Consider the following 16,674-nt stretch of genomic DNA (forward strand, 5'->3'; position numbering starts at 1 on the left):
TTGCTCTGTAGGATTTTCCCTAGTCCTTATGGACATCACCTGCCCTGTTTCTCCGTACAGCCCTTTTAGGACACATCTTGCCCTGCCCCACGAGGGGATCTGAGGTTTCCCATCTTGCTGTTTGGAAAGCTGTCTCCATCTCCTCTGCTCACACACCTCAGCTTCCAGATCCTTCCCACTGCTGAAGGGGGCCCTGCATGGATGCTGCAGGGAGGGGGAGTCTTCGTCAGGAACTGTGGTGATACAACAAGGCAGAGTTGGTTCCAATAAAAAGAGGGGAAATTTAGGTTTGGTATTAGGATGAAATTCTCGACTGTGAGAGTGGTGAGGCACTGGAACAGGCTGCCTGGAGAGGGTGTGGATTCCCCCGCTGTGGAAGTGCTCCAGGCCAGGTTTTGGATAACCTTGAGCAACCTGGCCTGGTGCAAAGTGTCCCTGCCCTTCCAGCCCACACCTTGACTCTATAGGAGCTTTTACAACCCAAGCTCCACCCGGCCCATGCACCTACGGACCCACCTTTCCACATGGGCTCCTCAGGTCCTTACAGCCACCACCTCCTTTTCCCAGCCACTCATTTTTATGGGCATCCCGCTGTCTCCCTATAGCTGTTCCTATAGCGGATGCCAGTCTGCTTACTTGCATATTCCTTTTTTGGAAGGCACCCCCAAATTCCTACAGGGAGGGGAATTAGGAGGAATAAGAGGAAGAGGGGATTAAGGGAATAAGAGGAAGGCCAAGCACCTGGACACGCACCTGTCCCTGTCCCATGGAATCCCCCAGCGCGGCGCTGCCGGGGCTGCGGCGGCACCTCCCGTGCGCCGGGGGGCGCTGTGCGCGGGGAGCGGCCGCCGCTGCTGCTGCTGCCGGGCGCCGCCGCTGTCCCCGCTCGGCGCCGGCCGCGCTGCGCTGCGCCATGAAGGCGATCGTGCAGCGGGTGGCCCAGGCCAGCGTCACAGGTCAGTGTGTCCGAGCGCGGAGCTGCGGGGGCCGGGGCGGCCGGGCGGGGGTCTGTGTACGGGGCTGGCTGTGGGGGTGTGCGGGCGCTCCCCTCGCCTTGTCCCCCCGCGTGGGTTTGGCGTGGGTCCGCTCGCTCGCGGCTCTCCCAGGGGCCCGGCCCCGCGGGTGCGTGTGTGTTCGGGGTGTGTGCGTGGAGCTCTGTGTGCAGCCTTGCCTGGCGGGCGTGGGCTGGCACACACGCTGCCATCGCCTCCTCCAGCGCCTTTGTGTCGGCAGCACAGTCGCAGTCGTCTTGCTTCGCTTGTGTTCACGGAATCGCACAGTATTCCGAGTTGGAAGGGATCCACAGGGATCGTGGAGTCCAACTCTTAGCCCTGCACAGGACATCCCCGAGAGTCATAGCACTGTCCAAACTCTTCTTGGGCTCCGGCAGGCTCGGGCCGTGACACCGCCTGGGTGCTGTGACACGGCCTGGGTGCCGTGACACGGCCTGGGTGCCGTGACACGGCCTGGGTGCCGTGACACCGGCTGGGTGCCGTGACACCGGCTGGGTGCCGTGACACCGCCTGGGTGCCGTGACACCGGTTGGGTGCCGTGACACCGTCTGGGTGTTGTGACACCGCCTGGGTGCCGTGACACGGCCTGGGTGCCGTGACACCGCCTGGGTGCCGTGACACGGCCTGGGTGCCGTGACACCGGCTGGGTGCCGTGACACCCCTGGGTGCCGTGACGCGGCCTGGGTGCCGTGACACCGGCTGGGTGCCATGACACCGCCTGGGTGCTCTGTTAGCGGGGCTGCCCTGGCACGGCCGTGCATTGCTGTGCGTGTGGTGGCAGTGCCACCCCGGTGTCCCTGTCCCTGGCACTGCAGTCACAGTCACCTCGGTGCACGGCAGGCATGTCGGCAGTGCAGCCCGGGTCATCTTTTTGCTCTGCCTGTGTGTGTGTGTCAGTGGTGCTGTCCCAGCTGCCCCGCCGGGCGCTGCTCGCCTGGGCTCCTTCAGGAATGGTGCGTCCTGATGGAATGTCCCTGCTATTGCACTGGTTTGCACCTTCTGTGCTCAGGGTGCTTCAAATCTCCAAGAAGTTTACCCGTGAGGCAATGAGTGCCTGCTGTGGGAGTCCCTGGTGTGCAGCAGGGTGGCTTTGGAGTCATTGAGGAGTTTCTGGCTGTGTGTCACCGTGTGTCAGCACGGGCACAGCGTGGCTGCGAGGGCACAGCTGCTGGGCACAGCTGCTGGGCACACCTGTCAGCACGGGGGTTCTTGCTGCCTTGGGTCCACTTTTCTGGGGAGAATTTCAGCTGTTGTTCCTGGCTGTTGAAGAGTTTGGTGGACACTGCTGTACTTAGCAGGACAGATTTCTGGACTGGAGAATTCATAGCCTGATCCAGCCACTGGTGCACAGACACTTGCAGCTTTCACTGGAGGCCTGATCTCCTTTCATTTTGTGGGATGTTTGGAGCTTTTTGTCCCAGTCATGAGCCTGGATGCAGTTTTAGCAGCTGGGTAAACTAGTGCTTATCTCAGTTTTAAGACGACATTTATTCTTACCACAGGATGAACCACGTTAAGATAATTTAATTAAATTAAGATAGTTTAAGGCATTTCTTAGGAAAACACTACAGATCTATGATAATTTGTGTTTTATTGTAATTGTCATTAAAGGGGTTAATTTCCCAATTAGAAGGATCTAATTTGCAAGTTGCTGGGAGTCATGTTTCAAAAAACCCATGAGGACTCAGGTAGAAATCACCTGCTCAAAATAATGGCAAAGTATGAAGGAAATAGTGGAGTAGAGAAATTGAGTGCACTTAGTGGCATCAACCAGGTGGATAATTTTTCAGGGATTGGGGAGAGTTTTACCACCTTTCTGTTTAGGACAACTGATGGAATTGCAGTATAAAAATCTTCATACAGTGTTTTTAAATGCTGGAGTAAGTAACCCAATCTGATAAGGAAGTGCTGGCATTGGAAAACTTTTGAAAGAATGCTTCTGTGTGATCTTTCAAATCCACAAACTTAGGACAGAGGAAACAGGGTTTAGAATGCTGTTTTCTTTAATGGTTGGAGTGCTGAAACCAGTCCTAACTTGTGCCATAGAACAAGACAGTGCATTTAGCCTTATTTTTCTTTTCCCTCTCTGCTTTCTCCAGTGGGTGGTGAACAAATCAGTTCAATAGGACGAGGCCTCTGTGTGCTGCTGGGCATTTCTTTGGAAGATACACAAAGAGAGCTGGAGCACATGTAAGTCACTCCCTTCCTTTTGCCTTGTACTCTTCTGTTTGTGCATTGCTGATACCTGTGCAGTAGCCAAACAAATCAGTTCTTCCTATTGGGAAATTCAGGTTTGCCTGTTCCTCTTCAGATTTTACCTTGAATACAAGTTTTCTCTTCATGTTCCATTGAGAAAAATCTGGTCCCATTTTCTGCTATGTGTTTTTTATCAAGAGCAGGCTTTTAAATCCTTTTTGAGTCCAAAAGAAATCCATCCTTCAATGCTGGGATTTATGAGCATCCTCAAACTCTCCTTTTAGCTTACACATGAGTTTTGTTCTTCCTAAAGGCAGGATAGTCTTGTCAGCTGCTTGTCTGCAAACAGGAATCAGTTTTGGCAGCCTGGAGGACTGGCTCTGGCCATCTGCTCCATGGCCACAGAATATTGGGATTCAGCCAGCAAACACATGCAAGGGAGAGCTCTCCAGGGGCTTCTTCTGTCTCTTTTGGACTGGTTATTGCTCTAGGGCTGACCTCAGTCCTTGCAAAGGCAGAAAAGAAACAGGTAATGGAGCTGACTGATGTCAAGAAGAAGGGGTTTTTATTCTCACATGCTCCATTATTTGCCTTCCTGTTTGCCTCCCTCAGTGTGTAACATCTGCTCTGCCATCACTTCCCATTCCTGCCTTGGTGGATGTAGAAGCTGCTCCTGAATTTTGCAGGCAGGAGATCTGTGGCTGCCATGCTCTCAGCACCAAGTTGTTGGGATGGCTGACACAGGAAGGGCAGGAAGCCAGCATCTGGGCAAAGGGAGTGAGAGAAAGCAGCTTAACCAGGCTTTTCAGGTCCTATTAAAGGAAACTTTAGTAATCCTGTAAATGAAACAATAAATATCTCTGTGAAGAAAACAGAGCAGTGGTGATGATTTAAGCCTCCTGCTGGGGCCTTCCAGTGGATCCTTTCAACAATCCACTTCATTCAGGAGTTAATTCTGTTTGCTGTTGACAAACACAGATTGGCAAGGATGTTCCTGTGCTGTGCCTTAGTGATGGCAAAACCCTGAAGCTAGACCACAACAAAGTCTCAGCTTTGTCTTGCACTGACTGCTTCACCTCTGGTGCAGTGCAAAATGCTTGGCTGATGACTGCAGCTGAAACCCTTTGTACTGGATAGGCTCCCTTGGTATGCTGCAGGTGTGGAGAAGCCAGAAGAAGAAACTAAAGACAGGAGAGTGGCTTGGATGCAGTCCTGACATGGACTGGGTTGCCTTCTGCTTTTCAGGATCCACTTGTGAAAGTCCCCTTGTTGTGTTGAGCCAGTCAGTTCTGTCCCCTATCTCTAGAAAATCAGCCCAAAATTCAAACTGCTTTGCTGCCAGCTGCAGTTCTGCCCTGTTCCTTGGATTCCTCCTCTCATCCTGATGAGAAAGTGTTGTCATCATCTGGCTTATGGGGCCTGGTCTGGAAATAGTGCTAGGAAGTGACAAAGCAGGAGGAATATATCATGAATCATGATTGGAATCATGATTGGAAACAAAAATCCACAGTTTTAAACACAGTTTAGGATGATCTCATTTCCTACTGAGTGTGATTTCCTGGTCTGGTGGGAGGATTCAAATTCCCAAAGCTGTTCACACGTTCAGTAATGTTGTGACACATAAAGGCAGATAGTAAAGAGTGAGCTTTCTTACTTCCTGTGCCATCTTTGTGTTGCTGTGGAACATGCAGTTATTCTGTCCTGGTGCCACACTGTGAAATGATGGTGTGGATTAATGACCTGACACTGTTGTGTAAGGGCTCTCTTGGTTAATGTGATGAGATTCCCATGGCTGGGAATCAAGGGGCAGAGGGATATCTTGTTATCTGGAGGCAGACTGAATATGCATCTGTTATTGTGTATGGTACCTGTTGATCCTACAGAGGACAACTTAGGAATTAATTATCTTCTCCTCCTCCCAGGGTTCGAAAGATCTTGAACTTGCGAGTCTTTGAAGATGAAAGTGGGAAGCACTGGTCCAAAAGTGTGATGGATAAACAGTATGAAGTGTTGTGTGTGAGCCAGTTCACTCTCCAGTGCATCCTGAAGGGAAACAAGCCTGACTATCACATGGCAATGCCCACAGAGCAGGCAGAGTCTTTTTATAACAACTTCCTAGAGCAGCTAAGAAAAGCCTACAAACCAGAGCTTATTAAAGGTAAGGACAGAAGGTTGGTAAGGTCCTTGCTGTGACCAGTGGACACTCCTTGTGTGTGTCCTTTCCTGATTGTTGCTTTCTTTATTCTATGATTTTCTGTAGCTGAAGGGATGTTAACAATATTTTCACTAGAGCCTGTCAGGGTGATTGCTCCAGTATTCCTCTATCCAAGCCTTTCTCTGGGTGGCATGTAGATGTTGTATTCCATGGCATGTAGATGTTGTATTCCATGGCATGTAGATGTTGTATTCCATGGCATGTAGGTGTTCTATTCCATGGCATGTAGGTGTTCTATTCCATGGCATGTAGGTGTTCTATTCCATGGCATGTAGATGTATTCCATGGCATGTAGATGTTGTATTTCATGACATGTAGATGTTGTATTCCATGGCATGTAGATGTTGTATTCCATGGCATGTAGGTGTTCTATTCCATGGCATGTAGGTGTTCTATTCCATGGCATGTAGGTGTTCTATTCCATGGCATGTAGATGTATTCCATGGCATGTAGATGTTGTATTCCATGGCATGTAGGTGTTCTATTCCATGGCATGTAGGTGTTGTATTTCATGGCATGTAGGTGTTGTATTCCATGGCATGTAGATGTTGTATTCCATGGCATGTAGGTGTTCTATTCCATGGCATGTAGGTGTTGTATTCCATGGCATGTAGATGTTGTATTCCATGGCATGTAGGTGTTGTATTCCATGGCATGCAGATGTTGTATTCCATGGCATGTAGATGTTGTATTCCATGGCATGTAGATGTTGTATTTCGTGGCATGTAGATGTTGTATTTCATGGCATGTAGATGTTGTATTCCATGGCATGTAGATGTTGTATTCCATGGCATGTAGATGTTGTATTCCATGGCATGTAGATGCTGTATTCCATGGCATGTAGATGCTGTATTCCATGGCATGTAGATGCTGTATTCCATGGCATGTAGATGTTGTATTCCATGGCATGTAGGTGTTCTATTCCATGGCATGTAGGTGATGTATTCCATGGCATGTAGATGTTGTATTCCATGGCATGCGGATGTTGTATTCCATGGCATGCGGATGTTGTATTCCATGGCATGTAGATGTTGTATTCCATGACATGTAGATGTTGTATTCCATGACATGTAGATGTTGTATTCCATGGCATGTAGATGTTGTATTCCATGGCATGTAGATGTTGTATTCCATGACATGTAGATGTTGTATTCCATGGCACGTAGATGTTGTATTCCATGGCATGTAGATGTTGTATTCCATGGCATGTAGATGTTGTATTCCATGGCATGTAGATGCTGTATTCCATGGCATGTAGATGCTGTATTCCATGGCATGTAGATGTTGTATTCCATGGCATGTAGGTGTTCTATTCCATGGCATGTAGGTGATGTATTCCATGGCATGTGGATGTTGTATTCCATGGCATGCGGATGTTGTATTCCATGGCATGCGGATGTTGTATTCCATGGCATGTAGATGTTGTATTCCATGACATGTAGATGTTGTATTCCATGACATGTAGATGTTGTATTCCATGGCATGTAGATGTTGTATTCCATGACATGTAGATGTTGTATTCCATGGCACGTAGATGTTGTATTCCATGGCATGTAGATGTTGTATTCCATGGCATGTAGATGTTGTATTCCATGGCATGTAGATGTTGTATTCCATGGCATGTAGATGTATTCCATGACATGTAGATGTTGTATTCCATGGCATGTAGATGTATTCCATGACATGTAGATGTTGTATTCCATGGCATGTAGATGTTGTATTCCATGGCATGTAGGTGTTATATTCCATGGCATGTAGATGTTGTATTCCATGGCATGTAGGTGTTATATTCCATGGCATGTAGATGTTGTATTCCTTTTGGCTGCACAACATGAGCAGCCCAGAGAGGCTGCAGCCATGAGAACAAGCTGTGTGGTCAGGCTCCCTCAAAGGCTGGATGTTTTGTGCTGTATAAATAGATTAACCCAAGAGAAGCATTTTTTTCTGAGAAGTGTGTTTAGTGAGGCTCACCAGGTGTCACCAGTGTGTGATGGACAGCACAGTTCCATCTGTCACTTCCACATCCTGTTAAATGGAATTGTGACAGTGGGAGGTGTAATGTGCTACTTGAGAACAGGTTTTGATTTAGACTCTTTCCTCAACTCTGTGTCATGTGTGTAACAGTTTTCTCTTTATCAGAAAATACCTGGCTTTCCTGTTCATTTGTGCTCTATCCACACTCAGTCTTTTCTGTTTGGTTTTCTGAGTACTTTCTGTCCATTTTCATATTCAGATTTGACTTTTTGCTACACTTGACAGAAGACAAGTTTCTAGAAAAGACTATTTTTTAAATGGTGTCTGCTAATAGGTAGTGGTTGGCCTTACTTTCCTGATGAGGAAAAAAAGTAAAAAAAGCTGAAGAAAGATTTAGAGGCTAATTTTCACATTGACTTTGGGTTAGGATAATTATTCCAGTTCTTTCCAAGGAGGCACAGTGAAATGCACACATGTCCACATGTCCAAAAATGTCAAATTTTCAAGCTTTTTTAGCTTGATATGTTCTTCCAACATATGTTCCTGATAAGGAATGCATTGCTGATACCACTTCAATCACTTTATATTTTGAAAGCAGCTTTTTGAATTCATTCTCTCAGAGAATAGCAGTTGTGTATCTGAAATGAATATTAAGTGCCCTTATTTTGGCACTTCTTTTGCCAGTGCTTTCTGCAAAATGAGCTTTCACTTCTGCATTTTTCTTTCAGTGTTAAAAGCATAGATTTGGAAACCCAAGAGTGCTATTGTGTCAGATAACACATGAATTTAAAACTGCTGGCAGCACTGGAGCTACCTGTCAGTTTATGATTTTGCTTTCTTATTAAGCTGTGCCAGTTATAGTGTGTTGCACCCAAGTCTGTTAAGATTCTCTTAGGTTGAAGTTTCTGCTGTGCCAATTGCTTTGCCAGTGGGTGTTTTTTTTTTTTTTTTGCTTCTTTGCTGTCTGGAAAATCTGTACTCACATTGCCCCTACATACACACAGGCACACACACAACAGTTGTGGTCATTGGCAGATTAGAGTTTTATTCCCTGGATTGCTGTAGGTGCCCTTCCCTTTTGATCCTACAAGATGCTTAATGCATTTTAGAGGAGTAATTTAATCACTGAAAGTGGAATTTGTGTAGCTGAGGCAAAGACAGATCAATAAAGGTCTTGTCCTATCTCCTGAGAGCCTTGTGCTTTCTGGTTCCTGCTTCCAGGAGAGAATTGGGCTGTTGGGAGTTGTTGGTGCTGGGCAGGCAGCTCCTCTCTGCTCTCTGGTGTGCCAGGAGCTTGCCAGCCAGGAGCTCAGAGTGGGAAGTGTTCCCAAAGAGAGGCACAAACCATTCTTCCACACCAAGAGCAGTGGGACACTTGGCAAAAGAAATCTTGGAGAAGCTTCAGAGCCATGGTTCCTAGGTCAGCACATGGGCACCCACATCTAGGAAATAAAAGGCTGCATCAGAAGTCCTTGCTTGTTGTGCTTCAGTGATTTCTTGTGTTCTTAAACATCCCACTCCCCTCTAGGGAGCAGAGCTGGTGTCTGCAGGCCTGAGCACTCTTGTGCAAGCTAATATCCAAATATCAGACCTACCAAGGCTCCTCCTTCTGTTTCAGGGCCTTTGCTCCCTGTCTTGAATGTGGATTTATTCTTCTGAGGTAGTAAAGATTAACATGGCAAGGAGTGTGAAATGTCTTACTCCCTTAGTAGTAATATCTAAGTAAATATGAGAGGATTGTTCCACAAGGAAGAGTTTAACTCAGATTAAGGTTTGGTACAAGTTGAAAGCACAATTATTCTCCCTGATTAATTTTCTTTGTGAGTGTTGTCATTTCAGAATAAGTGCTCTTATCTGGAGCAACAGTATTCACATGAGGTTAATTAAGAATAACTTTCCAAGTAGACAAGCTTAGAAGTATAAAACCAATGTGAAATTTCTGGGTCATAAGGCTTGAAATATGTACAAAAATATTCTGGAAGTAAATGATGCCTCTTTTTCAAGTCTTTATGGCTCAGATGTGGCTTCTCTGACTCATGTCAGGTGCAGATATTCCATCTGAGGAAGGCATGCATGCTGGGCTTTTGGAGGCAAGGAATTTGGAGAGCTAGGTGTCCAGCAGAATGAGCTTGTCACTTTTATAATACTTCTAGGATCCTGTTTTATTGCAGAAGATGTTGCAAGATGAGTTGATCAGTCCAGAAGTCTTACAGTGGGGAAAGATGAAGAGCAGTAACTAGAAATTTAAATGTGTGAGGAGAATGGGAGGGAACTGTTACAGAAAGATGTCCCTTGACAGTAGTGCCAAAACAAGACAGAAAATGCTTATGACATGGGAGTACTTTGAGTGTTCTGGTAAAGTTGGGGGTTTATTTGACCACTTTATCAGCCTCTGGAAAATAAGGGCTTGTGGAGTTTACCTTTTTTTTAGGTCTATACACATGAATGGGAAATGGAAAAGACCAACCCTTTTTGTAAGTGAAGTACAGCAGAGGGATGGGATGAATGGGATGATTGTAGAGAGCGACTTGCAAAGTTGTGCTCCCACTAATAAAGTTTAAAATAATATTCTTTGTTTATTATTTTTTTAAAGAAAGATGCATTAGTTGTGACTGGGTTTTGTGGCCACAGGGTGTAGGTTACCTCTGTGTAACTCTCAAAGACCAGCCTAGGTTGCCAGCAGGAATGTAGAAATGGCTGTGGCAGATTGGCACTTAATTGTATTTGCTGGGAACGCCCCAGTGAAGGAAGGAATGATGAATCTGACTCCATCTGTTCTCAGAAGGCTAATTTATTATTTTATGATACTATATTCAAGAATACTAAACTAAACTATACTAAAGAATACAGAAAGGATACTTAATGCTAAAAAGATAATAATGAAAACTTGTGACTCTCTCCAGAGTCCTGACACAGCTTGGCCCCAATTGACCAATGAATGAAAACAACTCACACCAGAATCCAATGGAACAATCACCTGTGGGTAAACAATCTCCAAACACATTCCACATGAGCAAAACACAGGAGAAGCAAATGAGATAAGCATTGTTTTCCTTTTTCTCTGAGGCTTCTCAGCTTCCCAGGAGAAAAATCCTGGGCGAAGGGATTTTTCTAGAGAATGTGAATGCCACAGGAACTGAGCTGCACCCTGGTGTCCCGTGCTCTACAGTATTCAATTGTCAAATGCTTCAGACTAGGCTCCAGGTCTTCTTACTTTTTGCCTAAATATAAAGTTTCTTCAAAGCATCTAGTGGTCAGTTGGACTGGATCCCTAGGCTGAGCTGTTACAGCCTTTGAAATGTTGTCTCCTGGCAGTGAGAACCATCCTGCCCATCCTGAACTGTGGACACCCTGATTACCTGTAGACTTGGTTTGTTTTGTGCATGTTTCTCTACTTAGCTGTGTATTTATCCTCTCTGAATGTCAAGCTACATACCTGGGTGCACATACACTGTTTTTTTTTCTTAGTAACTTTCTGCAGTTGGCTGCCCTATTATGTATTTTTTATTTCTTTTTGGGATCACTTTTGCTAAAAACTTTGGTGTGTGTTATCCTCCCAAGGGCTCTGAGCACTTGTTGTCTTTTCCCTTTTCAGATGGCAAGTTTGGTGCCTACATGCAGGTCCACATCCAGAATGATGGTCCTGTAACAATAGAACTGGAGTCCCCAGCAGCCACTGTTGATCCTAAACAAGTAAGTGACTTGCAAGGTGTGTCTGGAAAGGATGATGTGTATCCTCTGCAAATTTGTAGCATTCCTGTTATGAAGCAGTACAGCTTCCAGCAGGTACAAGGACCTTGTCCTTCCTGTGCAGCCTCTGAACAGAAAAACAATTGCATGGTTTTGTTCAGTTCCCTGGCCTCTTGAAACGTTGTGTGTGTGTAATGCAGAACAGCTTTTCACAGTTTATTCCTCCTCCTCATTAAAGCTGTTTTTTAATCATGACTCATTAACAATGTTTTTAATAAGTCTGGACCACCCCCCGTGCCTTTAGTGAAGTTTCTTGCTCTGTGGGTGACTGGGTGGAGGTGAAGAGGAGCCTCTCTGTCAGAAACAAGGGAATAGGGAATTTCAATCCCAAATTTAAGTCTGGAGTGGACAGGAGAGTGAGCTAGCTCTGCTGAGAAACAGCACAAGCTGTGCTGAAAACCAAATGCAGTGCTGAGGCATCCTCATCCTCTAAACACAACAGTGGCCAGCTTTTCCAGGCTGAGAGAAAAGGGGGAAGGATTCTTGTGCCTCAGCAAGGCCACACCAAGCTTATTTGTAAAATGCTTCACTTAACCTTGGTGAAATTGTTACTGCAGTTTATAAAAAGAGCATGAGAGAAGAATCAGGAAACTACAGGCCTGTTAATCTAACCTCAGTGCCTGGAAAAATTGTGGAGAAGATCATGCTGGGTGCTCCTGAAAGGCATTTAAAGGACAGTGCACAGTCAGCATGGATTCAAAAGGGAAAGTCCTGTCTAACTGATTTAATGCTCTTCTAAAATAAGGAAGGGAAGGTGGTGGATTTAGTTTTTCTAGATTTTAGTAAAGCTTTTGACACTGTCCCTCACACCATCAACAAGTCCTCCAACTATGAATGAGCAGATACAAGTGCCCTGTGTTGCCTTAAGAAGCTTGGTTTGAAGTTGGTTTCATTTTTACCTTCAAATTCTGTTTCTGGATTCTTGTGTCATGTTTTAGCCCCTGAAAAAATCTACTTCTGTCTCTAGTCTTTCTGTAATCTCACAGTTTTAGAGTTCTCTGGCCAAACCATGCATAATTAGCAGCAGCAGCAGCAGCTCTTGTTTTTGGAGTGAGAACTGCTGCCCAGTGTGTAGGTGTAAAATAACCAAGGAATCACCAAGGTGTGCAGGATTCTGCAAGGATCCATTTCTTTCTTGGGGAATATTGACTTGTTTAAGGGTTTTGCCTTCCCAGTTCGAGGCTGCCTGCTTTACCCATCTGACATCTTCCTGGTGGCCACAGCTTGGGCTGAAGACAGGGAAGGATGCTGGTTTTTAAACTTTCTCTGGCAGTGTAAGGGCCAAAACTCCCTTGACAAGCCTCTGAAAAGAGCTTAGGGTTTTTTCATGTTCCCTGAGTTAGACACAAGGGAGAAATTCCAACAGGATATTATCAAGAAGTCAAAACAACAAAACCTTCACTGGCAATCAGACAGCTTTGGCAAAAATTTGGAGCAACATCCAGTTAACACAAAACATTTCACAAAGCATTGGCTTAACCCATTCAGCTTCACAAACTGCAAAGCTGTCCAATTTTCAGTTGCTCAGAACTCAGAGGAGAGGGAATTAGAAGAAAGAGACAGAAAAGATACAGGAAAGAATGAATATAGCTCCCACTCCTGGTCCCAGCAGTGTTCAGCTGATAGAAATTCCAAGAGGAGGTGGGGTCAAGACATCCATCCTGCAAAGTGTGATGAGGGAGAGCCAATTTAAATTGTTGTTCTCTTTCCTCCTCCCTGCCCCTTGCATTCTTTTTTTGCTGACAAAAATCTGTTGATTTGTTTGTAGCATGGGAAGTAAGGTTTAGGGATGGTGTGGTTTTTATATTTGAGCTTCAAGCTTTAGCAAGAAGAGATAACTGAGCCATCCTGCAGTGTTTAATGTGATGTTAGCAGGAAGAGATTAGACAAATAAATGCTGATGAATAGCTCTTTTATGTCATTGGATGACAGTGAAATATCTCATTTTATCTGAGCAATTGTCTGTGTTTGTAATTGGTAATCAGAACTTTGTAAGTCATTTGCAATGTAATTAGTAAAAATACATTTGGATTAGTCAATCCAAATGTATTTTTTGTATTACTTGTGCTGAGGGATATAAATAAATCATTTCTCTTTTATACTTGGGGTGATCATGTTATCTTATGGTGATAATTCACTGTCTTTTCTAAATTTTTGAAGATCTCAACCTTCAGGTTTTTTTTTTTTCTTTCTTTTTTGTTTTGTTGATACATGTATTGGTGTTGTGAATCTTAAGTTGCAAGTTTTATACAAATGCTCACATTTACAATGTTTTAGAAATGGACTTCTGAAATCGTTTTATTACATGATGTATTTTTTTCCTTACTTTGTGAATAGCTGACAAAACTTGAAAAACAGCAACAAAGAAAAGAGAAGACCAGAACCAAGGTGCCCTCTGAGTCAAGTAGAGAAAGAAATGTCCCCAGAAACAAGGATGACCCCAGTGCCAGCAGCGGAGCAGAAGGAGATGTGTCCTCGGAAAGAGAGCCTTAGCTCATCCAAGGCAAGCCTCAGGTTTGGCTTCTCCTCTCCTCTGGAATGCTTGGCCCCCTGCCTCTTTTACTGAAGCAGCACATGCAGAGAGTGCCATTAGAAGTGCTGGAAGGTGAAATTTTATAATCTTGCTGGTTTTATGAATTTTACAAGCTCTGCTCCCATCTGCAGTCGCACACCAGAGCGTTGGGGTGGGTGAAAAGCTCTTCCCAGCTTGGCTGGAGTTGTGGGTCTGGCCCAGTTGTGATTGTTTCCATGTTGACTCAGGAAATCTGAAAGTTTGATCTGATAATACAGCAGTGACTTAACTCAGAATCCTGCCTTGTGTTCTTCAGATTCTACATAGGGTTGTATTTCTGTCTGTCCTCACCTAGCAGGGAGCTCGCTCTGGAACAGCCCAAACACAGCACAGTCCCCAGCAATGGAGGTGGAAAACAGCTCAGAACCTGGAGACAGGGCAGAACTGCAGCTTCCTTTCATGGTTCTTACCTGCCCCTGCTCAGTTTTGTACTTTCCCAGGATGAATTAGTCACAGGCTGTTTCATAGACCTCCACCATCTAATAAGGACATTAGGGCAGGCATTGAGAGCCAAACTTGCCTCAGCAGCAGGAGATCTTCTCTCCCTTCAGGCACTCGACCTGCAGGACATGCCCAGACATCAGTGAATGGAATTAGGCTGAATACAGACCTGAATCCTTTGTCATGGATTATCTGCCTATGTAGATAAGTGTTTATCATACTCTTCCAGTCAGCTTTAAGCCTTCCGGACACAGCTTTCATTACCTTCCCTCCCCCAAAAAGTTACATTGCTGATTTTGACTTTTCAAACATGCCCAAGCTCTCAAGAAAGTGTTATTATCCTCATCTGCACACTGAAGCCCTGAGCTGGCTGTGCAGTTTAATTATTAGCAGCTTTGCAAAGTTAAGGTTTAACCTTTCTCTCATTTTCCTGTCCCCAGAGTGTAGTCTGGCTGTGATTTATACAATTCAGCATCGTTCTTTGCTCAAAAAGTTCCTTACCTTTTTTTTTTCTTTTTTAAATCCATGAATATCTCAGGTGGTCAGACATTGGGTGATGATTTCTGTTCTGTACAGTGTTTCCCCCCCACTGTTTCTGGGTTGTGTGTTGAAACAAGGACATTTTAGAGGGTTTGCAATGATACTGGAATGATTGGGTCAGTCCAATCTTTCCAATAACATTTGGATTTCTGAGGAGCTGAACATCTCTAAAATGTGGTACACAGTTAACCTAGCATTAGTTTTCGTGCTGTGACAATAAGTACAGATTCTTTTCTCTTTGGGATTTGAAGGAATCCTGCAGTATTTTTGCTCTACCTACAGTAATGTTCCTATTTGTTTGCCTTCCACAGTTTCTTACACAAAAGCTACACCGAATTCTTGAAGAAAGACCCAACATTGGCCTCAGCAACACTCTTCAACCACTTTGGAGAAGGATGGAAAATGGGAAAGCAGAGCTGAGACATTAGAAACCTTTCATTCTGTATTGAACCAACCAAAGCAATGCTATCAGATTCAGTTGTTAATGTGTAGTGTCAGTAGTGAAAAGGACTTGTGACATTTCTGTGTTTGCGTTCTCACACGACTGCTGAGCAAAGGGTGACTGTAGGCAGGTTGTAGCAGAGCATTTCACTCTCAGTACATAAGCTCCATTTAAAGAATAAATCAGGGTTTTTCCTTAAACTTACACTTGAATTCTGAAAATTCTCTGAGCAGGCTTGTGTATTGATTCTCACTCCGTGGTGTCATGTGCTACCTGTTTCCATTGCAGTGTGCAGATCTGTGCATATTTTGGTAAATTGTTAGCTGCTGCCTAGCATCAGGTTAGGCAGTCCAGTCTTTCTGCATGGATTAAGTTATTACAAGAGAAGATCAGCCTCTAGTTGTTTATCATGTGGAACACATCTGTCTTGTAAACTTTTTTAAAACCAGAAAAAACTTTATTAAACAAATGATGCCAGCTGAGTGCCTGTTGGTGTTTGTGTATTGCACTCCCTGAGTCACTCCTGGGTGTAACAAAGTGGGGGACACAGAGATGAACTTGTAGGCCATGAAACACCTATTGCTTCAACTCACCCACCTTTCCCATGGAAGGTTGGAAATCAGGCTGCTGACATGATATCTTTGCTGTTTCTAACACATCTAAGTAATTTATTTTGTGGTGGCTATCAAAATGCCACACAGCTGCTCCACCTACTGCATCCAGGGCTGCTGACAGACACTTCTGTCACATCCAGGGGAGCATTTGGAAGCTGCCAGCGAACAACAAGAGCTGAGAAGATGCTGCAAAACTGCCAAGGAAGCTTCAGGGGAAATGGAAGACTGCAGGTTGTTACACTTTGACTTCTTTCACAGGTGATGGCACCTTTTCTATTTGCTGTTCCTCAGGCCTTGCCCTTCCAGTCTGCCCTGGGCACCTGCTGTGACTGCCATCAGAGCCAGGATGCAGAGCTCTCTCCCTGATTGTAGGGATAACTCACTGGTGAGAGCTTTTAATCCAAATGCACATCACAGTTACAATGCTGCACGTCGTGTAACCACTGTGGTTTTTATTATTTAACTTGTAGGCTGCTTGTATTGTAAAATATCAGTCAACCAAGACAGAAGATTTAGAGCTGCACCCTGACATGGTTTTTTAAAAACCATGAAGCTCAAGTAAAGATTTGGCAAGCTCCACAGCTGGCATTTGAACAGGAATGGTGAGTGGGCAGGATAGGTGGAAGTGTTACACTTAGCCTTGCCTTTAAGAGTGACGTAATTTCCCATCTGACCATTTATCAAATCCAGGGTGCCCCCAACACAGAGAATGATTGGCATCTGATTCCATTGATCCAGAATGCTGAATAATTGCTTTATTAGGACTCTATTCTATTACATTATACTATATTAAAGAGTTACTATACTATACTAAAAGGATATTAGAGGAAAAACCTGTGAGTGTCTCCAGACAGCCAGGACACAGCTCTGAGCCAATTGGCCAAAGAAACAAAACAATCCTCAGCAGAATCCAACTG

At 44.8% G+C, this 16,674-nt stretch overlaps 1 protein-coding gene across 3 annotated transcripts; it reads left to right on the forward strand.

Moving 5' to 3' along the window:
* Positions 1 to 809: 809 nt before the first annotated feature.
* DTD1 (D-aminoacyl-tRNA deacylase 1) lies at positions 810 to 15,625 on the forward strand. Of its 3 annotated transcripts, none has more exons than XR_011678547.1 (6): positions 810 to 956; positions 3,113 to 3,203; positions 5,132 to 5,367; positions 10,994 to 11,091; positions 13,486 to 13,753; positions 15,013 to 15,625. XR_011678547.1 is itself a non-coding variant. In XM_071422833.1 (6 exons), exons 1-5 carry the CDS (start codon positions 914 to 916, stop codon positions 13,639 to 13,641), a joined length of 624 nt encoding a protein of 207 aa, XP_071278934.1. In that variant the 5' UTR covers positions 810 to 913; the 3' UTR covers positions 13,642 to 13,662; positions 15,013 to 15,625. The 3 variants fall into 3 exon arrangements, 2 of the variants coding, with proteins under 2 accessions (XP_071278934.1, XP_071278942.1); XM_071422833.1 differs by having other exon boundaries at positions 13,486 to 13,662; XM_071422841.1 differs by having other exon boundaries at positions 13,486 to 13,651.
* The last annotated feature ends 1,049 nt before the right edge of the window (positions 15,626 to 16,674 follow it).

The sequence above is a fragment of the Agelaius tricolor genome, unplaced genomic scaffold, assembly GCF_023055355.1.
Source record: "Agelaius tricolor isolate 1412-34295 unplaced genomic scaffold, bAgeTri1.0.p SCAF_1, whole genome shotgun sequence".
Lineage (NCBI taxonomy): Eukaryota > Metazoa > Chordata > Aves > Passeriformes > Icteridae > Agelaius > Agelaius tricolor.